Here is a 24,214-nt window from a genome sequence, read left to right as displayed (position 1 = left end):
ACACGAGTCTTCTACTTTTGTCCAATGTTCCACACAGAATATGGATGCTGGACCAAGTGGTTAAAATTATCCGTGAATTAGCTATCCAGCATCTTAATTACCGGTAAGCGCAATCTGGGAATTAATTCAGTTTGATTTGAAAGCTATGCTAAACAATGAGTTTCAGTTGAATCTTTGTGCCCCGCAAGTAGAAATGTGGAGGTTGGGGTGGTGGAGGCAAAGCTTTGCCAGCAGCATATGTAGCAGTAATGGAGTAGCAGTGATCGAGTGAAGGAGAGAGGCATTTAAATTGGACTGTCTTGTTGTGAGAATGGGTTGATTGGTGTTTGGTGATTGGTGTGCACTGCAGGAAAGCAGCATGGCTGATTAGAAACACTTATTCAATCAGCAGACTAAGGTGCCGTGTCCACTGAGGCTAGCCTAAAAACGTCCAAGTTGAAAATATTTATGCTCAAGCTTCAGCAGTTTCAAACGGAGAAGAACGCCACAGGTGAGCGCACCAGCGCAGAATAAATGCTCAGCGCCACGCCACGCTGCTGGTGTTTCTAAAACAAACACTGCACCCGGGGGGGAAACACATTCTGGGGGACATTATTGCACATTTTCAATTACAGTTGCCTCCCAAACATACTACTGTCAGTAGGCACCAAATAATTCAAATTCAAATAGTTACGGTATATTTCACACCAACATTTGTTAGGCCCTTGGAGACATCACATAAAAAATGTCTAATTACCCACAACTATATTATCAAATATTTTAATTTTAATAGAGTGGTTGCACACAATTTATTGCAGATGTTGAAGTAAACCTTTTTCTGCAAGATAGGACATTGATCAGCCCTTTTCCCGTGAATATTCTGAAGTGTTTGCTGTCCTTTCTGATGTCCATGTACTGTAGGTTTCTGACCTGAAGGTGATGGTGGACAAGAAGGATGTACCGGTGGTGGTGCAGAAGCCAGAGAAAGGCCAACGCGGAGACAAGGGTGAGCTGGGACAACGAGGACCACCTGGGGCCGATGTAAGTACTACCAGAGTCACTTGGGAGGCTTTACTGCAAAATTGTAGACATTGGATAAGGAGAATATACAAAGATCTCCATTACTACAGATGGTGACATTTGATTGATATACCCATGTATAACGTGTTGTGTATTGTAGCAGTGGTTCTCAACCTTTTCAGGCCATAACCGCCCAAAATAATCATATTTGAACCCCCCTACAAGAACTTGTCAACAGATAGGGCATATAATCTACAATTAAATTTTTTATTAACCTTTATTTAACCAGTAAAAACCACATTGAGACTGAAGTCTCTTTTACAAGTGTGAACTGGCCAAGACAAGAGGCAAAATAAGTGACACAGCTCTGCCAGTAACAAAAAATACACAACAAAAAAACAGGATAGACATACAATGCTTCAAAAAAGCATGTGCACAGGTTGAGAACCACTGACGTAATGCATGAATTGCATATACAGTATGTTAACCTTAATGTTCCTGCTTCATTCTCTGTTGTGCCCCAGGGTGGTCGCGGGCCAGCGGGGGAAAGGGGTGGTAAAGGAGAGGAGGGGCCCCGGGGGATTATGGGGCAAACCGGACCTACAGGAAGGGCTATCGGAGAGCGAGGACCAGAGGGACTTACTGGGCAGGCTGGAGAGCCGGGCAAGCCTGGGAAACCAGGCGTTCCAGGGAGAGCTGGGGAACTCGGAGAGGTCGGAAGACCGGGAGATAAGGTGAGGAAGAGAGATAGAATATTAGAATAATAAAGATGATGCAAATGTGAAAGGACCGGGGATTTAAAGACGGGGAAGGGGAGAGAGATAAGGATGCACTGAAAGTCACATTCTTCATCATGGTTCCCAAGGTCCTTCAGGCCTTCTACAGTACTGTACCACCAATAGCATCCTGACTGGCTGCATCACTGCCTGAACAGTTCTGACCTCAACCGCAAGGTAATACAAATGGTCGTGCGGTGCAGGCCTCAGAGCGCATCAGAGCGCATTCATTGGACTTTTACAATGAATGCTGTGCCAGCGAAGCTCGTAGAATCATCAAAGAGATTGTAGCCATCCAAAACATGGACTGTTTCAGATGATGCTTACTTGGACCAGTAGCAGTAGACTACTAAAGATTTTTTCTCAGTGGACAATGAGATACAAGAACAAGCTGGTCAAAGTAAAGAATAATCTTTGGAAATGCTAATATCTAGCCACCGCCCCAAGCCTGTGCAATGATGAACAACCCCAGGGACACTGGTCTCTGCCCTTTACAGATTCTGCATAAATGTTGATAACATAGGAGTATGGCACTTTCAAAACTGTTATTTTTCTCACTATTACTAATGCTAATACAATGATATTACAGTATGTATACACTTTCTACAAATCACAACATCCCCTAGATCGATTCTGTTTGGAGACCTGTGTTATGTCCTTCCCCATCTCTGCCAATAGTTCCTTGTCTCCCTCCCTACAATCCTTTTATAAAGCATACTGTAATTAAATGGGGAGTTATTGCTCATGCTTACATCACATGTCTCTGTATCTTCTTAGGGGGATAGAGCAGAGAAGGGGGACAAAGGAGAATCTGTGAGTACTGACAATGGCATCATTTACTATGCAACTCAACTCAACATTAATAAATATGTATATCATATACATTACATTAATACAATAATTGAAAATGGCCGTTTCTCAGGGGAAAGTAGGATTATCAGGACCAGTTGGACCTCCTGGTCCAAAGGTAAGTTCCTCAACCTGTACTTCTAAATGTCCTGAAACCTCTCACAGTCAGTCCTTCCACATGTCCCATTAAATATAATACAGACTTGGGCTTTAAAGTTGCTTGTGTGTGCATTCAGGGAGAAACCCCAGCAGTGGTGGCTGGTGCCCCAGGTACTAGAGGTTTGCCAGGATCCAAGGGAGACCCTTGTGCTCCAGGAGAACCAGGAGCCAAGGGAGAACGGGTGAGATTCAACTCTTCCAAACAGAGCAGAAATATTGTGGCTTTAACACTAATTTTAACATTTCTCACTATGCATTTGAATGTGCGTTGCAGGGCGTTGTGGGTCCTCGCGCTGATAAGGGAGATAGGGGAGTGGCTGGAGAAAAAGGACGCGACGGCTCAGAGGTGAACTGAACTGTAGATTGTGTCATCGTTCATACTGTAATCAATGTGAAAAGCTTTCATGAAATATATCGGTTTGACTTTGGGTTTGACATTGGTATAGTATTGTTACTCCACTAGATTCTCAAGAAAAACTGCTATGCAATTTTGAAGCATCTTGTTTTGTCATTTCAGGGTTCACATGGAGAACCAGGTAAACCTGGTCAGGATGGGAAGCCGGTAAGTGGAGGGTTGGAGACAGGCCTCATTCACATTTTCAAGATTTTAATATTGTAATTTGTAGCGGTCGAAAGTACTTGCGCGCTCTGCTTGCGCACTAGTTGGCCATTTATGGCCTACTAGTGTGCAACAAGCAAGTATGCACTCGACAGAGTGCAGGTCTAGTTAACTTCTGCGTTGCTTTCAGAACGAGCCCGCAGCATCGCAGGCGTGCATTGTTAAACAACCCCCTCTGGTGTAATATTGCTTAATTGATTGATTCTACATTTCTATTGACATAATTGTTTACCATTTAGCTAGCTATGCATGCATGCATTCAAGTATAGCCTACTGTACTATATAACTATTGCATTTTAGAAAGTATCTGATCAGCAGGATTCCTCTCAAAGGACATACTGTACTGACGATTCCCCATTTAGCGGCTTCAAAAACAAAGCCTTGAAGAAAGCGTGAAGGAATTGATTGTACAGGAATGAGAGTTCACATAATCCTTTAACCATTTGAACCATATATTCCCAGGGCTCTATACTTTATCCTCTCTATTTGTTTCCCTTTATATCAAATGTCTTTGCTGTTTTCTGAAAGACCCCAACATTTTATTTGTGTATTAGCCGCAGACCCCCATCTCAAAATATTTTGTTTCAGGGACCTCCCAGAAGCAACGAAAAATGTCCCTTTAAAAAATATATATTATTATTATTATTAATTTATTTATTTTAAACGATTTGCATAAATCTACAAGCTTATAGTGCGGCGCTATGAGCTTGTACATCTGCTATTTTTGAATAGCCAAGCAAGTATAAAATAGTGGTTAAAGTGATTCAAATGATTGAAAATAGCTCAAATCTAAAATGACACGGATGTCCTAATGGATTAAGGGTTAGGAGGAGAGGAAAGGATGAGCATCTCTTCATGCTTCTGTGTTTCCCTCCCTGCATGTTGGAGCAGGGTCCATCAGGGCCAGCTGGTCCTCCAGGCCACCCAGTGAGTAACTTGATGTAACCCAGAATAAAGGCAGCCTCTTCCCCCTCGGCCAGAGCCTGTGGAGGACACCATCGCTACAAGCACTAAACCCACACAGAGCTAGCTCTCTTTTCCCCAAACCTTGGGCTGAGGCTACAGTAGACCCTTTAGACAGTAACCTTTTTTGCAACCTTGCCGCTAACCCCTTTCACTGTCTCCCCTCCTCTCACCCTTTCTCCCACATCTGTTTTTTTTCTCTTATCCCTCTCCATTTGTATGTGTGTTCTTACTTTCCCCCCACCACCTTCCATCCTCCTTTATTTTTGTGTCTGTATCCCCCCACCACACACTCTCTTTCATCTCTCTCTAGGGCCTGCCTGGGTTTCCTGGAGTACTAGGCAGACCGGTAGGTTCTCTCTGCTGATGGCTGGCATTGCTTGAGACCAAGGGGGGGGGGGGGGGGGGCTCGGAGGCGTTTGCAAGGAGCAATGAGTCAGCTGGGCTCCAACAATGTTCCTCTCCACATTTTTAATATTGAGGAAATGTAGAGCAGTGCAGCATCAACACACACACACCCCCACCCTTGCCCTGCGGGCCCGATCTGCATTTATTTCTCAAATTAACATCCCGAGGAGAGCCGTGGTGTGGTATAAGAGACAAGCCCTTGATAGATTCCTCATGAAATATTAATCCGGACCACCTGTTCCCAAAGCAGCCGTGTCAGAGGCAGGATGAGTTGAATTTTTTATACGTAAAACAGCACAGATTTGTTGGATAGATGAAACGAAGTGAGCTGACGTTCTGAGCCGTAACACTATATAGCCAGGAGCCACGTAATGCTCTTCAGTGGTGGGAATACTAAAGGGGTCGGGGTCCAGAATGTAATGTCTTAAATCTTGCTTCTCATGCATGGCTGTACCTGCTGTCAGTAGTGTGGATGTACAGTTTACCTCCCTCATGCATGGCTGTACCTGCTGTCAGTAGTGTGGATGTACAGTTTACCTCCCTCGCTCAGTGCTTATCATGTTGGTCCCTTGTGTTTATGTTGTGTTTTTTTGTTACTCTGTGTGTAGTACACTGTAATATCCTCAGTGTTCATTTAACCCATTTTGACCTGAGATCAGATTCTAAAAATGTCTTCTACATCCTGAGAGTTTTCTGAAAAGGCTATGTTTCTATGTCAGTAGTTCTTCGATTTAAAAAAAAATAGCTAATGCATAACATAATTCTAACACCAAAAGGGGTTCCCGCCCAAAATGGGTTAACTCTTGAGTGTAGAAATATAAGCAAATGGACTATTTCAGAATCAGAATCAACTTTATTTTCACATCACAGGATTACAGATGTAAAGAAGTGGGTGAAATTAGTTTTCGTGTGAGCTCCGTCAATCGTAGTTTTCTGGAAGAGGGGAAGGAGGACAGAGACGAAGATCAAGGAGATAAACGCAGGAAAGAAACGGGTCAAAAGAAAAATCTATATACTGTACAATGTACATAAAATAGCAGGTACTGTTGTGCATGAGGTTAGACATAAAAGTATCAGGTATGTACATGAGGTCAGATATATTATAAGGTGAGGTACAAAACAAAATAGCAGCAGGTGCAGTACATAAGGTAAAGCACTGGAACGTAACAGATTATGGTACAGGCCTTCGTGCAAAATAACATTTTACTATTCTGTTCCATTTGTATACTCTAAATGCATAGATGACCACTGAGGATTTGACTGTGTGTGTATGTATGTGTATTTCTGATTTATGTCAAAAAGAAATTGAGCCATGATAATTTACAGAAACATATTTACATATTATAAATAAATATGTAGTAAATTGCAATATACGTACTGTATGTCTGTTTGCGTTTGTAGGCCATATGTGTGCCAGTGCATAGTCGGTCTCAGTGCATAGGTAGTGTTAGTATGTGAACATGTGAGAAGAGAATGTATGAATATGAATATAGCTTAATGACTGTGTTGCGTTTACAGGGAAACCCCGGGGATCCTGGAATGAGAGGACCAACTGTAAGTACAGTAGCACGCATGTCACAAATTGTCGCTGTCGGGTAAAAACCCTGTATGTACAAAATCAATAAAAGAAATGCGAAGATAGCAGATCTACAAGCTCACAACGTGTTGCAATGTGATGCGTTGTGAGCTTATAGATCGGCATTTTTTTACGTAGGTAATTAATTAGGGCATTAATTTACGAATATAAATCTATGGAGATACAAGGTTTCTGCCCGATAGAAACAAAATGCACTCACAGTGTTGGAAGGAGTTACATAATTTACCTACAAAATTAAAGTAGCCTATAATTGGTTACAAGTACAATTAAAATGTGCTTACAGTTACTAATCAAGATTTTACAAAAGGGTCAAGCAAAAATATATTTCCAAAATATTCTTGAACACCACCTGTCCGCAGGGTCTCTCGCATCGTATTTAACAACTAATCCATTTTATAGTACAATCAGTAATTAAAACCATTTCAAAAGTCCCAATCCTCCCAATCCTGCTCACACATATGTGTACACACAATACACAAATTATAATCAATTACATACAGTCATGCATAACAGCAAGAAATCCCTGTGAATATATATTGATGATATTTGTTGAAACTTCAGGGCCCCATTGGCACCAATGGGCCTCCCGGTCCATCTGGCGTGAAGGTGCGTATACACTATACATTACTCAGATACCCACAATACCTTTATGTTGCATGTACTGGCAGAATGATATCCATTTGTTTGTATGCTGTTGTGTAGAGTCCTGAAATAGCTGAATGTGTCTTTTACAGGGTAACCAAGGTTCGCCAGGGGTTGGTGTCCAGGTAAGACTTTCTTGAGATGTTTTAGTTGATACAAGGATACTTGCAATTGTGCAAAATCCTGAGTGATAATTTTACTCTGATGTAGGGACCATTTTCACACCCAATTTAAACAATATTATATGACGCAGTAACACAAAGAGAAAGAAAAGCATCACGAGAAGTCTGAACATGTTTTCTATCATCAATACTGTAAATGTACAGTAGTGCAGATTTCCTTTTCTCCCTTTCTCTCCTCACTATTCTCCGTGTCTCTGAGCTGAAATATGCACAGTAGGCAGTGGCTACGTTTCAACTGTTAGTCATATTCCTATAAATAGGAATAATGATAAATAAAAGCTAAATCAAGTGGGTTAAAAATCTTTCATCTTCCATTTCTGACCACAAAATCGTATTTTTCGGTGCCTCCCAGCATGGTAAATTGATTGAAGCAGGCACTCGCTGCCGATGCAATCTCTGTTCCAGATCATGATTTTTTATTTAAGCCTCAATGCTGAGTCTCAATGTCATCTACATCTACTGTACCATTTGAGTGATGTGTTGAATACGTGATGGATTTTGGTCGCAAGCAGTGTGTGAGACCTATACAGTAGGTCAATCAGCATCTAGTGTGCTCTTTATGGTCAAATGCTGTGGAAAATCGCTTTCTGATATTACTCTTTCCACATAAGTAATTTGGTACTTCCACACCACAGGTGCTGGGTGTGAACAGCTGTGTTGCTTGTAACTAGCAATAACAGATAACAGTTGTTGTGTACACAAAAACCCATACAACAGTGCTGTCTAATATTTATTTATACTTTTTCTTTCCTTTTCTATAATTCAGTTTTTGTTATTGACCAATGTATTACTGCTCAGTTATTTAAATGTGGTTCCTTTCTTACTGTATACTACATGTAAGTATAGCAGTGGTCTATGGGTGCCGCAGAACACTTTGATAATATTTGGAACTTATCACTTCAGTTTAACCAATTAACCCCTCTATGCTTGACAGACCACCAAAACTCCTTGCCAAGAATAGCAGATGGACACGTTGTGAGCTTGTAGATCTGCTATTTTTGTCAGGTAAAACCTGAAACTCATGAAAGTTAGACGACAAGATCGCCACCTAGTCGTGATTGGCTGCTTCTAGTCAATGCAGTGCAGAGCAATGCAGCAGAGAAGCATGGTCACAGTCACACTCACGGGTTGACGGGGAGACACGTTTGCAATGTTTGAACGGCACTCGATGTGACTTGAAACCAACTTGAAGCCACGTTTGGTGCCAATGCAAAGCCACAACAAAACAGTTATTGAACCACACACACAACGTCGGAAACGAATGTACAATTAATATGTAAGGTTCTATAAAGTAACAATGTAAATTCAGGGGTGCCTTGGATGAAAAGGTTATTTTCAGATGTGACCTGAGCCAAAAAGGTTTGAGAACTTGGAAGTAGAGGCCTTAATAAGCTCTTTTGGGGATTACTGTCTCTACCTTGCGCCTTGTATTCTCACTGTGATGTTTTTATGTCTTTTGTATTGTACTTATATTGTGCACACAATCAAATGAAATACAGTAGGACATAATATCCCATCTATCCTCAGGGTGTTCCTGGTGCTCAGGGGGGCACAGGGCTGCCAGGACCCCCGGGACCTCCTGGAGCTGTGGTAAGTGTAAATCACAATGCTTCTCCCATCGGATAAACAGCTTCATCTATAACTTCATCATGATATTCTTTGAAATTGTCCTGGTAAATTGATATTGTATTCCCCATTTGGGACTGGTCCTTTTTTAAATACTGGTCTTTTTTCTTGACCCCCCCCCCCTCAGAGACTGGAGGAAAATGCATGCAGATTTTTGCACTATACCAACTTCTTATAAATAATCAGTTCCTTACCAGTATCTCTTGTTTTTTTTAGGCTCCACGTGGCCCAACAGGACTAACAGGGCAGGTGGTAAGTATAGTACAAAGCTGATCTGAGAGCAGCTCTCTCGCTTTTATGTTTTTAACCACACAATGATTTTACTGCCACTAATACGGTTGTGCTAATTGAATCTGCTGCTCTATTAAACAGGCGTATCAGTGGAGGTTTATAATATGACCCTCACTAACTAGGCGTGTAACGATTTATTGTAAATCGATTCATACTGGTGACAATTTAAATCGATTTAATAAAATAAAATAAAAAGTATTGCGATGCAAACAGCAGAGGGTGCGTAAAAAGAAAGAAAGAAAATTATCTTTGAGAATTGATAAAAATGGGTTTTCAGTCATGTGCTACTGTATTAATAAGAGAAAACATAGTATTGTATTTAAAAAATGAAGGGAGAAGAAAATACTGTATTTGTGTAAGAGAAATTTGTCTGGAAAATAATTTTGTGTTTAAAAATCGTGAAAATCGAATTGTATCGTGAGTGGAGTGAATAGTTAGAGGCCTATCACTAACTACTCTAACTACAGTCCCATGTTTTAGTTGTAGTTTGTATTTTTTTTGTCTATACTAGTCAGTGCCTTGGATTGGAAAAGCATACCTACATTTCATGCAATGTATCAAATTAGCTGCGGGCGGTGTACTTCGTGCACTACAAATTCCATATGTGATGAAGACTGCATATTGCAACCCCAGCCTTATTCCCCACTTCTGCCATTTGATTACTTATTTAGCCTCTTTTCACAGTCAGTTTGCACTCTTCAGACATTCTCCACACATTCTCCACAGTCGTTTACCACTGCACTTACAGGACTTTCACACAGACAGACAGATGGTTAAAATGGGTAGGCCGGCCTACTATGGTAGATATTGTGGACTCCTATAAGTTCCTTGGTGTCCACCTGAACAAAGACCTGGACTGGAGAGACAATACTGTATACAATACAGAGGCTGTATACAAAAAGGGACAGAGCAGACTGTACCTCCTGAGGAGGCTCAAGTCCTTTGGTGTACTGTGTAGCAAGCTACTAGTGATGTTTTACCAGTCTGTTGTGGCCAGAGTTCCGCTTTATGCAGTGGTATATCAGGGGGGCAGTCAGACAGATATTTTGTGAAGCCACTAAGGAAATCGGGACTTCCTGAAAGTTCATATAATGGCCTGTTGTGGCGCTGTCATTGGGCCCAAAAAAACCCATAGCTCCATAGAGCTCCATGTATTTGGGCCCAACTTCACCTAGACTGTATTACCTTAATAAACATGGTCATGAATACTTTCTGCTTCCAGTCACTAGTTTAAAGTCTCATTTTTCATGTCATAATATTCTTTTTGGAAAATTATGGTCCCATTTATTAAAAAAATTACCATAAAGTCGCGTATGTTCTGAGGGGCGTGGCTACCGTTACAGTCTATGATCGGGAGCCACCCCCGTTCGAATCAAAATAAAAACCAACGAAGTCCCGCCTCGTTGTCTGGGCCAGCCAATGGCCAGCTGGGCCCAAACGGATCTAGAAAGATGGCGATTTACAATTCAAGGAATTCATATCAGACCCGGAGAACGCTTTGTCCATATTTATTTTACAGTCTGAGTGGTATGCTGGGTGGGGGGGGACATCAACAAGCTCAATAAGATCATAAAGAAGGCCTCCGAATGGGGAGCCTGCAGTCAGTCAGGAGGATCGGGGGCAAACTGAACTCCATGCTGGCTAATCCCTCCCACCCCTTCTGTGTGTGCTGCAGGATAGGGTGAGCACTTTCAGACGTAGACTCACACTCCCCCCGAGGATGCTCACGGAACAATACAGACTCTTTCATGCCAACTGCTATCAGACTATACAATGCGAATGCATAAGAACTGCCTCCCCCCAAATGGCATATGGTCCTTGGTGGTCCTGGTCTTATGTGGTTATGTCCATTTGTGTCTGTTTTGTCTTCTTCTGTTTGTCCAGTAGTTTTAGCTTTTTTATGTGTCACATAACTCACATTATGCTGTTGTAACGCTTCAATTTCCCCTCAGGGATTAATAAAGTATATCTCATCTCATCTCATATGGATATAGCGGGAATTCATGGGCATAGCTTGAACTTGACCCCAGGGGGGGAGAATGTCTGGGGGGGAATCCCACACGCACGCATTAGCGTGCACGTGCGATTATTTTGCCGTTTTTATACAATATACCCCCTAAAATGTGTTATTCTGGACAGCAGCACACACACACACACACACACTACAGCCGTACAGCGAGTCATGTCATGATAAGAGAGATGATTACAAACTACAGTCAGAAGCACACCACAAGTTACAACAACAACCGGCATTGACAGGACACTGCAATCCTACAAGTTTGTTTATTTACCTGATTGCTGTCAGTGTTGCCTTAGTTCACTTTCTGAGTTAGAAACTATGCATATAAGTAGGCTAGTTCATTGCAGAGGGGTGCGCTGGCGGGGGCATCTTGTTCATCTATGTTTCGAATGTCCACACAATGATTATAATCAAAATAGTAATGTTTACTGAAAAGCTTCGGCAACAACACAGCAGCATGTATATAAGTGTCACCCAGAGACGACCTGCTTTACGGCAGATTCATAACCATATAGTGATGCCGGTCTCCTAAAGCAGGGGTTCTCAACCCGTGGGTCGTGACCCCCAGGGGGGGTCGCAATTATTGTTTTATTTTTTTGCCAATGGGAGCTGCCCCCCCCTGCCACCCCATTAAATCCGCCAATGCGGATATTGCAGACTAGGGTGGGGTATGTTTTCACGATTTTCATCATTCATCATTCATCTCACATCCAACTATATGGGGCATGGGGCATTTGTTATGTCGTTTAATTATGACACTTGATAACTTAACTTACTTATGATAACTTAACTTATAATTCAGTAGTAAGAGACTTAGTTTAACAGTGTATTGAAACGTAATTAGATGAATGTGAAACCGGACGAGGGACTCAAATAGGGAAAGACTCAATGAGGAAGTTCCAATGTTTGGAACTACAGCTTTGCTGCGAGATCAAAGCATGTCTCTCTCTTTCTCTCTATGGGTCTATTGTGAACGGGACAAATGTGCGCAACCCCCAAATTATTCCTGTTTCCCATAGACTGTGATTGGCCACTAGTCACTTTGCCTGCCTTCCCGAATATGCCGGCCGCGATACAGGTTGCTCCAATTAACTGCAGCGGCCAATTGCATATGACTCCACAGGGTGAAATAGTTCTAGAGATCACATAGTTTTGTGTGTCAATCCTCAGGGTGAAGGTGGTAAACCTGGGGTCCCTGGAAGAGATGGTGCACCTGGGAAAGATGGGATACCTGGATTACCAGGAAAACAGGTGAGTGTATCCCAGTACTGTGTGTTTTTATTTGTGTGTATGAATGATTTTTTTTATTTTTGTGCCTTGTCTTAAGACCCCATCCCTAAATAAAAAATCACACCTGTGTGAACCAAGTGGTGCAACTCCCCTCTCTCTCTCTCTCTCTCTCTCTCTCTCTCTCTCTCTCTCTCTCTCTGCTCCGTCAGATTAGCGATTTGCGTCCAGCAGGTGGCAACAATGTCACATACTTCTCTCGTTCCAATTTCACGCATGCGCACACCACTCGTGCTCATTGACGTACACACGTACACAGGTACATGGACATTGCAAGCTGGTTGTAGAAGTGGTTGCACCACTTCAAAATGTATCATATGTGTGTGTTTGTATGTAGTACAGTATGTGCTCAATCAGTTTGACCACTTGAGCTGTATTTTATACTCCGGCTATTCAAAAATAGAAGATTAAAAAATCTTGTAAGCAAGCAATCTTCGTTCCTACTCTCACCTATGGTCATGAATAGGGTTGGGATTCGTTAGGATTTGAATGGTTCCGGATCCTTCCCGGATCCCTCTTAACGGTTCCGGTTCCCTTAACGGATCCTAATATTATTTTTTCCCCTTTTTTTCTGACATAGATTATGCTTATAATACTAACCTAACCAAGTACATAATAAACACAAATTAATTAATTAAATTATTGAAAATGCACTTTACAATTATGAGGTGGCACTATTATTTAAACTTCACCACCACCACCACCACCAGCTAGCCACCACAACAATATCATTGTTGCAATTTGTACTGTATATTGCAATTTGCTGTATATTAAATACAGTACACATTGCAGTACACATTGCAATAATTATATTGTTGTGGTGACAAATGTTGTCTTTAATGTTCAGATTAATTTAATATGAAGGACCCCTTACCCTAATGGAAACAAATAGTGCTTTCTTGGATTATAAAATCCTTTTAGCAGACCTTGTATTGAACTGTAGGCTACGTTCCTGTGCTTTTTTCTGCAAACTGTTTATAAAGTAGGCTAATCAATCTATGGAAGTATATGCACCTAAACGCTGGGCTCTCAAAAGTCACGTGATTAATTTAGAGCCAAATCAAAAGCAGTTGAGTTGCTTATAAGTTGTAAAAAATAAGTGCAGACAAATTGATTTGGCGTGATTCATAAAATATCAGGCAGAAAGACGTTGAGACATTGGCGTTCTAAATTAACACCATTAACAACAGTTGTACAATACACCTAATGAAAAGCTCTGTAGACATTAGTAGTTTTTATTTTCTATTACGTTACTAGCCTGGGGAAAGAAAACCAGCCTTGCATCTTCGTCATCCCCCACCGGCTGTGGTGGAGCTGTGGGGAGTGCGGGCTTTCCGCATGGCTCTCAAACGCGATTTGCCTAGATTATTCTCGTGAGTTGTGGACTCGTGTAGGCATATTGATTTTGAGTTGTTTCATCAATGTGGACGTGCAACTGGTACAAGTTGCAACAACCTTTGCAGGGAACTATAGCATAACATTTATTCCACTTTGCGTGCTCAGCCTCAGAGTAATTTCCCTCTCTGTTAACCACACTTTGGAGATCTCTTCGACATACTGTCCCACTCGCTCCACGGCGGTGAGCGGTCGCTGAATGTACAGAACAGTGGGCGTATCCTCCCCGACCCCACAAACTCCTTTAGGTGGGGTGACGTCACCTCAGGCTCTGCTTGCATGCATGCACATTGCACAGACACAGCGGAGCTAAATGACGACTGATGAGAACCGTTTGGGGAACCGTTAATAAAAAAACGATGGAACCGGCTCCGGATCCGCAATGTCGGAACCGGGTCTGAAATGGACCCGGTTCCGAATCCCAACCCTAGTCATGAAGTGTGGGTTATGACCGAAAGAATAAGGTCGCGAATACAAGCGGCTGAAATGAGTTTTCTTCAACGCGTACGCGGCTGGCATCTCCCTTAGAGATGAGGTGAGAAGTTCAGTCACACGAGAGAGACTCGGAGTAGAACCGCTGCTTCTTCGCCTGGAAAGGAGCCCGCTTAGGTGGTTCGGGCATCTGGTTAGGATGCCTCTCGGGAGTCTTCCTAGGGAGGTCCTCGACGCACGTCCCACTGGGAGGAGACCCCGGGGCAGACCAAGGCGCAGTTGGAGGAAACACATCGACTCACTGGCCTTGGAACGTCCTGGGATCCCCCAGGAGGATGTCACTAATGTTGCTCTGGAGAGGGAAGTCTGGAGTACTCTGGTGGAGCAGTTGCCCCTGTGACAACTACTACGGATAAGCGGTTGAAGTTTGATGGATGGATGTATGAAAAAAGCTTGTAGATCTGCTATTATTGAAACAATCTTGAATAATTTGCAATCATTGGAATTGGAATCAACAAAAATCTCTTTTCTGATGAGGGTCCACAGCAAAGTAAGGCTATAGATCGGCTATTTTCACAATTTTACTGACATTAACGGTTTTGGACATACAGGTTTCTGCTCGACAGCGATGATATCACAAAGCCTGTCAAAGTCATGCTTGTTCATGCTCCTCAGGGTATTGCTGGACCTCCTGGCCTGGCTGGCTTCAAAGGCGAACAGGGAGATAGCGGCCCTCCTGGAAAAGTAAGAACGTGTGTGTGTGTGTGTGTGTGTGTGTGTGTGTGTGTGTGTGTGTGTGTGTGTGTGTGTGTGTGTGTGTGTGTGTGTGTGTGTGTGGTGGATAAAGTACTACATTTGCGCGCGTGTACAGTGGTGAATAAAGTACTACATTTCTTTAGTTAAGTAAAAGTATAAGTATCAATACTGCAATATAGAAATACAAGTAAAAGTCCGGTAATCAAAATTGACTTGAGTAAAAGTACAAAAGTAATGGCATCAAATTGTACTTAAAATACCAAAAGTAGAAAGTACTCATTACGCTTTTCAAATGTATATTGAAAATAGCAGATCTACATGGTCACAATGCATCACGACTCATTTTGACGTTGTAGATCAGCTATTTTCAAATGACCATAATATTAATAATAACTAGAAAAGTTAGTGTGGTTGCCGCAGTGGCTTACATATGCCCCTCCCACTAATATTGACAGCCAATTACAATGTCGCGTCACCCCTGTGATCATGCGTAAGTAATTCGGAGGGGATTTAACCCCCAAAATTCATGTTTATGCGACAAACTGTTACATTTCTCTCATTTGCGGCGCCCCCTATGGATAAAAATTGAATTGGCCCCTCCCACTAACTTCGGACGACGATTGTGGCCGAACGATACGCACTATCAAAATTCCGCCGGTCGAGTTTTCATCGAAAAGGTCCAGAGATCACGATTCACGTGTACAGATTTTTGTGAGATTTGGACAAAATCTGTAGGAGGAAAAGCAAAAAGTGTGTTTTGGACAAAATTCTAAATGGCGGAAAATATATCATGACCTACAAGAGTTATAAGCCAAAACATAAAGTTATAGCGCCACCATGAGGCCGACAGATCAAATTATAACATTATAGGTTAAATAATTTTAGTGATAAGTATGAATTTATCCTCCAAGTTTTGTAACTATAGTGCCTACAGTCTCCGAGGAAAAATACTTGAATGTGATTTTTCGCATTTTCCCATTCAAGTCAATGGGGGAAAATTCACTAATAAATTCATATCAATTAAACTATACAACATTTCTCTTAGCAAAACACAAGCACACGATTTTTCCGGTCAATTTGAGATATGGCTCAAGTGCGTACAGTCAAAACTGTGGGACTAGTAGTGCGGCAAACTTTGTCTTACTCCAGTAAAATAATAAGGGAAATACGTAACAAAGTGTTACAGTTACTAGAGGCTGGTTGGGCAACCACATTAATAATAAAGCTTTATTTATATAGCACCTTTCAAGAACAAGGTCACAAAGTGCTGAACAACAAGAGCATAGAACATATCATACATCCAAAGGCAATATAGTACAACAACAAAAACACGAAATAATGGCACATCAGTGAAAAACATATAAAAATGTGAAAAATACAAAGAAATCACAGCGATAAAGGATTAAAAGCAGCTTTGTAGAAATGGGTCTTCAGGAGTGATTTAAAACAAGGAACCGAAAATGTATGTAGGGCTGATTTGAAGTGGTATGTTTTGTAATACTAATAAAAATCTACAAAGTAACTAGTAACAAACGTTTTCAAATAATTGTATTGGAATGAAAGTACAATATTTGTAGTGGTGTAGAAGCAAAAGTACAGAAAATTGGAAATACTCCAGTCAAAATTGTACTTAAATACAGTACTTAAGTAAATGTACTAATTACTTTGAACCACTGGTGCCGTGTACTGCGTGTGTAGTCATTAGTCTGAAAGGGTTATATATACTTACTTGGTTGCATGCTGGTGTCATGCACCAAAAATAGGCAATTTACGCTTGTATTAATCATTCATCATCTGTTGAGCAAAATATTGAAGTGAACTGACACGCTATAAGCAATATACTGTACAATGTACTCTAGTGCTGTATTTCAATTTTTCAATGTGACGCGTTGCAAGCCTGGAGATCTGTTCTTTTTTTAAATGTTTGAGCACTTACTTTGGTACATAAATATATTTCGATGCCAATACTTTTGTACTTTTATTCTAGTACAATTTTTAACACAGGCCTTTAGCTCGTATTAATAAGTATAATAAGTATTTATTATATGGTGGTATTGGTACTTTTACCAAACTCTGATGAGTACTTCCTTCACCGCTGGCTATACGTAGTTGTTGCCTACAGTAAGCATCCAAGCATGGGTGGATGTTTGGCTGTTCATGAGGGCTGTTGCTTCTAGCTTACACTGACCACTGAAGCCTGCAAGTTAGCATGCAACACTGCTGCATGTCTAAAAGTGGTTGTGTGCCTTTTTATGCCTGATTTATGCCATGTCACACGATGGAGTTGCATGGCGAACATGATCTCAAGCCTTAGCGTCTTGTAGATAAACTATATTTTGCAACTGTGGCGTGCGACCAAGTATGAAAACGGGCTTCTGACCTAAAGAAAAAAGGGAGAGGGAGAGAGAACAAGAATGTATTATTCTCCAATGTTTTTTTCTCCAAGTATGAGATACGTATGTACTGTACATGTGCATTTGCTGGAAATGCTAACAGAATACATGATGGTTTATAAGTCTACCACGCTAATCGTAGTGCAGAATGCAGACATGAGACATATGATATTTAGAATAGGCTTTTGGGACACATGTTTCTCTCTTTGAGCATACATTATAAGGAAGACATGTGCTGTACTTTAATGGAACTGGCTGTTTATATTTCTGCCTTTTCGCTTCACATGCAGAGTGTGGCCGGACCCTCAGGACCAAAAGGAGATACGGTGAGCCACTGCCCTAACATAATTCTGTTACTTTCAGCATACAGGTTGAATACAGATTAAAAAGAAACATGAAATTGTAAAGCATACTAAAGCTAAAATGGATCTGTATATTTGACATTGTTTGACTTTATTATCTCAACTGTGTTGCAGGGTCTTCCTGGTCCAACTCTGCCAGGCATAACAGGGGAGAGAGGTTTAGCTGGTGTCAAAGTAAGCCTGCATACTATTAGCATCAAACTAGTAGCACTATTCCAGTGGTTCTCAAACTTTTCTTTAATTTCAAGGACCCCATTAACTCTTAGTGTACAAATGCAACAAAATGGACCGTTCCGGGCAGATTTGGTTGCATTTGTGCACTCTCAGAGTTACAGACCTGGATGTAAGGGTCCATTAGGAACCCCCTTAAGGAACCCTGAGTGTCTCTGCACTCTAACCTTCCATTTTCCACCGGGGTTGAACCGGTTACGTTCTTTTTTTCCCTTTTTTTGCCATATCCCTAAAAGTTGGTTCAGAACTGGAACCAAAAAATGCTTCTTCTTGCCCTGAAGTGGGAACCAAAGTGGTCGTGTCACTATAGAGGGTATGCGTGTGACATCATCATTATACCTATTTATAGAATAAATTGTAATTATGTATTTTCATGTATTTAACTTTGTTGAATGTATTTGTAATTACAGTATGTATTTTTTGTATGTATTTTATATGGACCCCAGGAAGATTAGCTGTCGCCACGGTGTCAGCTAATGGGGATCCATTCAATAAACAATACCTGGAAGATATGTGAGAACGCCTATACTGAGTGAAAATTAGTCCTAAATAAGTCCTATATGATTGCATTAAATGACATTTAATGACTTTAAACTCACTTTGACACTCGATTGACACTCACTTCATGCATGTGCATACCCGGCTGGAAGATGCAGATGTGATATAAACTATCAGGAAAGATAAAGAATGGAACCAGTTTAATAGAGAACCACTGCACTATGCAATCATGAACCACTGTGTTGATGTGTACAGGTGTGCCAGTAACATTGAATGGTAATTGTTGTTGCTCAGGGTGAGAGGGGAGACAGAGGCCCAGGTGGCATCAAAGGAGAAAGAGTGAGTATTATTGTGACTGCAGCCATAAATAATCAGTCATCCCATACACAGGTTGACATAACAGAACATTCACACGGATAACAACAATATATTTTTTCCTTCTTTCTCTCAGGGTATTCCTGGTGAAGATGGAGGGGCTGGTGAAGATGTGAGTCACCGTTAGACTTTACCAGCATTTTAAATTTATTTTTACAGCCCTAAGCTCCCCAAATAATACATACTCTCCTTTGTCTTTGAAATAGGGTGCAAAAGGCCCCCCTGGACCCAAAGGAGATAAGGTGAGAAAGATGATATTCTATTAGGTGGTTTTACATCTCCCATAATGCAACAGCAGCTCTGTATCTGTAGACTGGGATTGATCTACTTGGGCAGATTGCAGATCCAGTCTTGGTCTAGAACGATTACACTGGTGCGTGCATCCATGTGTGTGCCAAAATTGCCGGATACACTTGGCAGGCTCTAGAACAGATCAGGCATGCTGATGTTGAATAGAAGCCAGACTTGAGGTTACCGTAGCACAGTGATTTTCAACCTTTTTCAAGGTATCAAGGTCCATTTTTTCGGTATTTGAGCCACGGACCACCATTTAATGAGATTTAGCCTCTCAAACCTGAAACTTTGTGGATATTCTGTCCACGTATTGATGTGGTATAATAGGAGAGACAACAGGCAAACATTGATCAAAATAAAAACTTCTTCTACATTCTCTAATTGTGTAGACTTCTTGTAAATTAAGTAATACAGATTCTTATTTTTGTATTATTTACTATAGTCCCACTAGACCCCAGGAAATTACATCTGGCCAGTGTGGCCACAAAAGATCACAGGATGTACTGAATATGAAGGGGGTACTATAGGGGGCTGCCATACTGTGTTGTCAAGATGTCAGTTTGTCACCCCCTTCACATTCAGTAGATCCTTTAATCTTTTGTGGACAGATTTCCTGGGGTCTAGTAGGACTATAGTAAATAAAAAAAACATATTTAGCCCCATGTTCGAATGCCCCCGCCCCCCTGTAAAAAAAATGCTAAAATCGCTAAAACGAAAGAAAGCAGCAAATGAAAAAAAATTACTTTTACTTTCTCTAATAACAACAAGTTGTGCTAATGTAATAAGGGTCAATTTGGTTACCAACTCTCCATCATTTAGCTGGGGACTATCTGTAACCAGAGTCCAAAGGGAAGAACGCACATCTCAAAATTCTGAAGGTGCTGAACAAAAGATATGTACAGTGAAAAGGGAAGGCCCCTATGCTGATCTCAAGATCAGCATACTGATATTGAGATCCCAGGTACTTTATTTGAAGACAACGTTTCGACCCTTGTGGGTCTTCGTCGGCAAGACTGCCTTCCCTTTTCACCGACCCCCTCAAGGACCACTGGTTTGAAACCACTGCCATAGCTGAATCCGGTTTGGCCGTTATTATTAAGAATATATTGGAAGGTGTGTTTATCGGCAAAAAAGGGTGACACAGTCTAAAGAGAATATTTTTTTAATGGCTTATCATCCCGTGTTCATTGGTGTTGCAGGGATTGCAGGGCATTGGACTGGCAGGGCCTCCTGGTCAGCTTGGACCTCAAGGATTAAAGGTGAGCATGTGCCATATGTTAATCAACATACAGTAGGATTGTCTGTGCACATAACACACACACACACACACTACATTGACCTTGACGGAGTCAGTACAACACATGCAGTACAAAAAGGCATTCAGGCGGTGCTGAAAATGAAAATCTACCTGTATATGGGCAGTGGTGGAAAGTAACTACGTGCATTTACTTAGGTATCTGTGCTTTTACTTGAGTATTTCCAATTTTCCAATACTTTTGCTTCTACTTCTCAGATCCAAATGTTGTACTTTTACTCCGCTACATTTATTTGACAGCTTTAGTTACTAGTTACTTTGTAGATTTTGAATATTATCACAAAACATACATTAACCACTTCAGCCCATATACATTTCAGCCATTTGAAAATAGCCGATCTACAAGCTCACAATGTGCGTTGTGAGTTGTGACGCATTGTGAGCTTGTAGATCTGCTATTTTCTAAAGATGTTTATACATTTGAAAACGTGATGTGGCAAAATGACTACTTTTACTTTTGGTAAATAAAGGGAAGCTCCGCACACTCAGATCTGTGCACAATCAAAGTATTTATTTTGCAAGCTTTCAGTCTACTGACCTTCTTCAAGCTTTCAGTCTACTGACCTTCTTCAAGCTTTCAGTCTACTGACCTTCTTCAAGCTTTCAGTCTACTGACCTTCTTCAAGCTTTCAGTCTACTGACCTTCTTCAAGCTTTCAGTCTACTGACCTTCTTCAAAATAAATACTTTGATTGTGCACAGATCTGAGTGTGCGGAGCTTCCCTTCATTTTTTTCATTATCCCTTTGTGACTCCAGCACCTCACTTAAAGGGATAGTTCAATTTTTTTTTTACTTAAGCTGTATGAAATACTTTACATTAACATAGTGGTTGCAACTGTATTCATTGATTGCCAGAGTCCTGTGGTGGGAGTTCTGCTCTGGTTTTGGTGAAATATTAAGTAGTTCTGGTCATTTTGTGATGAGCACCGTTTTTTACATTTTTACACTTTTGGTACTTTAAAGTACATTTGGATGTCAATACTTTTGTACTTTTACTCAAGTACATTTTGAATTACAGACTTTTACTTGTAACAGAGTATTTCTATATTGCAGTATTGAATACTTTTACTTATGTAAAAACAATGTACTTTTTCCACCACTGTACAGTATATGGGCAACACTGTAATGCCTACGGCTGCGTTTCAGGGGGACCCAGGTCTTCCGGGGACAGCGGGCTCCCCGGGGCCTCGCGGCTTAGCAGGCACTGTTGGCCTGGCCGGCCTGAGGGGAGAGGTGGGACAGCCTGGACCCCAGGGACCGCCGGGGGAGAGGGTGAGTAGAACCCCACAGTGATTCATAATACAGTACCATACTGCGTGTGTGTGTGTGTGTGTGTCTGTATGTTTTTAAATATTTCTGGGCTCATTTTCAGGGTCTTCAAGGCTTCCCAGGTCGGGTGGGCAATGCTGGAGCTCCTGGGCCCCCCGGACCTCCCGGGCAAGCAGTGAGTTGATCTCCCATTTTGTCATGACGGCTTTGTCAAGAGCTTTGTTTAACCAATTTCAGTTGAAGCTTTGTTGAGCAGATCCTGGCGTGGTTTCAGCTGCTGCTACATTTTTGTCAGCTGTCTATAGACACAGCCATGCCATAATTATATTCTTGGCCACGTCTCTCGTGAAAAGAGATTGCTGATTTCTTGACTGTTTGGATAATTGAATGGAGGAGAGAAGAGGAAGTATGTGACAATGAGCGAGAGAGACAGAGAGATAATGGTGTTATTAGGCTACTAGCGCGTCAAGGATAAAAAAATAGCACATGACTCTGCGTCTAGGAACCGATTTATATGGGCACCCGCACTACCTGGTACACAGCATGTTGTTATCGGTTCCTAATGTACAGTACATAGAACTGAGTATCGGTACCCATTCCTAGTTGGGGTGTAGAATATATTCTAACTAGGGATGTCCCGATCACATTGTTTTGCTCCTGATCCAATTCTGATCATTTGAAAATGACGTGATCGGCCCCGATTTCCGATCATGTGATCGGATCGGGACAACTCTAATTCTAACAACCACCCATGTCCTCTCCAACTACTGACGCAGTCGCATGCGAACACACACACACACACACACACACACACACACACACACACATGTGTGCGCGTGCATCTGACTTTAAATTGCGCGTACATATTTTCTGCAGCAACGACACACAATACAAATGCTTTCTACTGTTCATGAATTGTACCGTCCTTTTCTTTTTCTTTTTTTTCCTCTCCCGTAATGGATTGTCTTGCCACATTCATGAATTAAGATATGATCTCAAATCAACATTGAGATATGATCAGTGTCTTGTCTTGTTTAGGGCTCTCCTGGTGTTGATGGTGGTAAAGGAGAGAAGGTGAGTTGGTAAACCCATAGCTGGGAAGCAAATACAATGTCTTCATATAAGTGTGCGTTGTCTCAGTGTTTGTCCTCTCTGGCCCCAGGGGGAGGTTGGCGTCGGAGTGCAGGGAGTCAGAGGAGAAAGAGGAGCCCTAGGGCCAAGGGTAATCTCTCTCCATTACCCAGCAGTTGTGTCCATGGATGAGTGTTTGTGCAGTGCAAATAAAATTATATTGCTGCGTGTGCGTGTGCGCGTGCGTGTGTGCATGTGTGTGTGTGTGTGTGTGTGTGTGTGCGTGCATGCGTTTTGTTTACTTTTAGGGCGAGGAAGGTCGCCCCGGTGCGGATGGAGATCGAGGAGGAATGGTAAACAAACAGTAATAACTCGTGAATTAAATTCTGAATTCTCAGTCGCCACAACATCATTTCATTCAGTTATTCGATTTCTATAGATGCATGTCTTCTATGGAACTGGAAGCATGTCACAACGAAATAAATAGCAGATCTACATCTACATACATGAATGGTCTCAGAAATGTCATCAAAGGAAAATGTTAAAGCCTCAATCTGTGATTTCGTCAACTGGTTGGCTGTACGTAGAACAGCAGCAACATGGGTTTAGAATGATAATATACCCAAACATCATGGCCAAAGCATTTTCGGGGGCCCCAGCCAAAAACGTTGAGAACCCCTGTCATAGACAACCACATGGGATACTTTCAAAAGTCTCATACACAGCCACTTCCTCTCATCTGAGAGTGTGGACTTTCACTAGAAGGCCTTAACGTGTGCACCGTGCAGAGGAACATAGTTCCAATCCCTGCTGAACGGGTACCCTGACCATTTGCCCTCACGGAACTATTACATATACTGTAGGAGTCGCAAATGCCAGCCTCCGCCTGTGAAACACTGGCAGCCAGCTGTGTTCGTTGGAAGTTGGAGCCAAGGCGGAGGCACTGTGACTGTGGAGGAATTGAACCTCAGACTACATGGTGGTTCACTTTGATTGTGAATTCAACCAAGAAGTTAGACTTCAGGGAAGCGGAAGCCTATACTGATGATCATTCCCACCAACTTTCATGAAAATCTCTTCACAGCAAATCGGCTACAGTATACACTTGCCGATAACATTATGCATTTGATGTGGTTGAGGTTTTGGTCAAAACAACCTTTCTTCAAAGCCTATATTATAGAGTAGTGCTTTCCCTAATACATATTTACAGAATACAGATCTGAGACCACCGGTACTGTAGTCAAGTTTGAAGAAAAAAAGGACGAAGAAAAGGCGCAACAGTTTTCTCAGTGCTACAGAATACAGATGAAATACGACACAACAGGTCATTCTCAGATAAGCCTGTAAAGAGTGAGATTTAAGCAGTGACTTGTAGGTTTTTTTCCCCTTCCTCCATTAAAATGTC

The 24,214-nt window shown here is 41.6% G+C and overlaps 1 protein-coding gene across 1 annotated transcript in view; it reads left to right on the top strand.

Moving 5' to 3' along the window:
* The window catches only part of LOC308331803 (uncharacterized protein), a 50,541-nt gene that overhangs the window by 14,146 nt on the left and 12,181 nt on the right, over nucleotides 1-24,214 (top strand). The window contains exons 13-38 of the mRNA XM_080787300.1: nucleotides 901-1,020; nucleotides 1,524-1,733; nucleotides 2,553-2,588; nucleotides 2,698-2,742; nucleotides 2,861-2,965; nucleotides 3,058-3,129; nucleotides 3,301-3,345; nucleotides 4,294-4,329; nucleotides 6,292-6,327; nucleotides 6,932-6,976; nucleotides 7,105-7,137; nucleotides 8,722-8,784; nucleotides 9,037-9,072; nucleotides 12,302-12,382; nucleotides 14,921-14,989; nucleotides 17,685-17,720; nucleotides 17,871-17,930; nucleotides 18,780-18,824; nucleotides 18,937-18,972; nucleotides 19,067-19,102; nucleotides 20,354-20,413; nucleotides 21,616-21,741; nucleotides 21,842-21,913; nucleotides 22,777-22,812; nucleotides 22,901-22,960; nucleotides 23,118-23,162. Coding sequence (XP_080643426.1) covers nucleotides 901-1,020; nucleotides 1,524-1,733; nucleotides 2,553-2,588; nucleotides 2,698-2,742; nucleotides 2,861-2,965; nucleotides 3,058-3,129; nucleotides 3,301-3,345; nucleotides 4,294-4,329; nucleotides 6,292-6,327; nucleotides 6,932-6,976; nucleotides 7,105-7,137; nucleotides 8,722-8,784; nucleotides 9,037-9,072; nucleotides 12,302-12,382; nucleotides 14,921-14,989; nucleotides 17,685-17,720; nucleotides 17,871-17,930; nucleotides 18,780-18,824; nucleotides 18,937-18,972; nucleotides 19,067-19,102; nucleotides 20,354-20,413; nucleotides 21,616-21,741; nucleotides 21,842-21,913; nucleotides 22,777-22,812; nucleotides 22,901-22,960; nucleotides 23,118-23,162 — 1,644 coding nt within the window. The remainder of the gene's footprint in view (nucleotides 1-900; nucleotides 1,021-1,523; nucleotides 1,734-2,552; nucleotides 2,589-2,697; nucleotides 2,743-2,860; nucleotides 2,966-3,057; nucleotides 3,130-3,300; nucleotides 3,346-4,293; nucleotides 4,330-6,291; nucleotides 6,328-6,931; nucleotides 6,977-7,104; nucleotides 7,138-8,721; nucleotides 8,785-9,036; nucleotides 9,073-12,301; nucleotides 12,383-14,920; nucleotides 14,990-17,684; nucleotides 17,721-17,870; nucleotides 17,931-18,779; nucleotides 18,825-18,936; nucleotides 18,973-19,066; nucleotides 19,103-20,353; nucleotides 20,414-21,615; nucleotides 21,742-21,841; nucleotides 21,914-22,776; nucleotides 22,813-22,900; nucleotides 22,961-23,117; nucleotides 23,163-24,214) is intronic.

The sequence above is a fragment of the Protomyctophum bolini genome, assembly GCF_963924005.1.
Source record: "Protomyctophum bolini genome assembly, chromosome: 2".
NCBI classification, from domain to species: domain Eukaryota; kingdom Metazoa; phylum Chordata; class Actinopteri; order Myctophiformes; family Myctophidae; genus Protomyctophum; species Protomyctophum bolini.
Note: the sequence above shows the minus strand (reverse complement) of the source record. Positions and strands in the feature narration are given on the sequence as shown.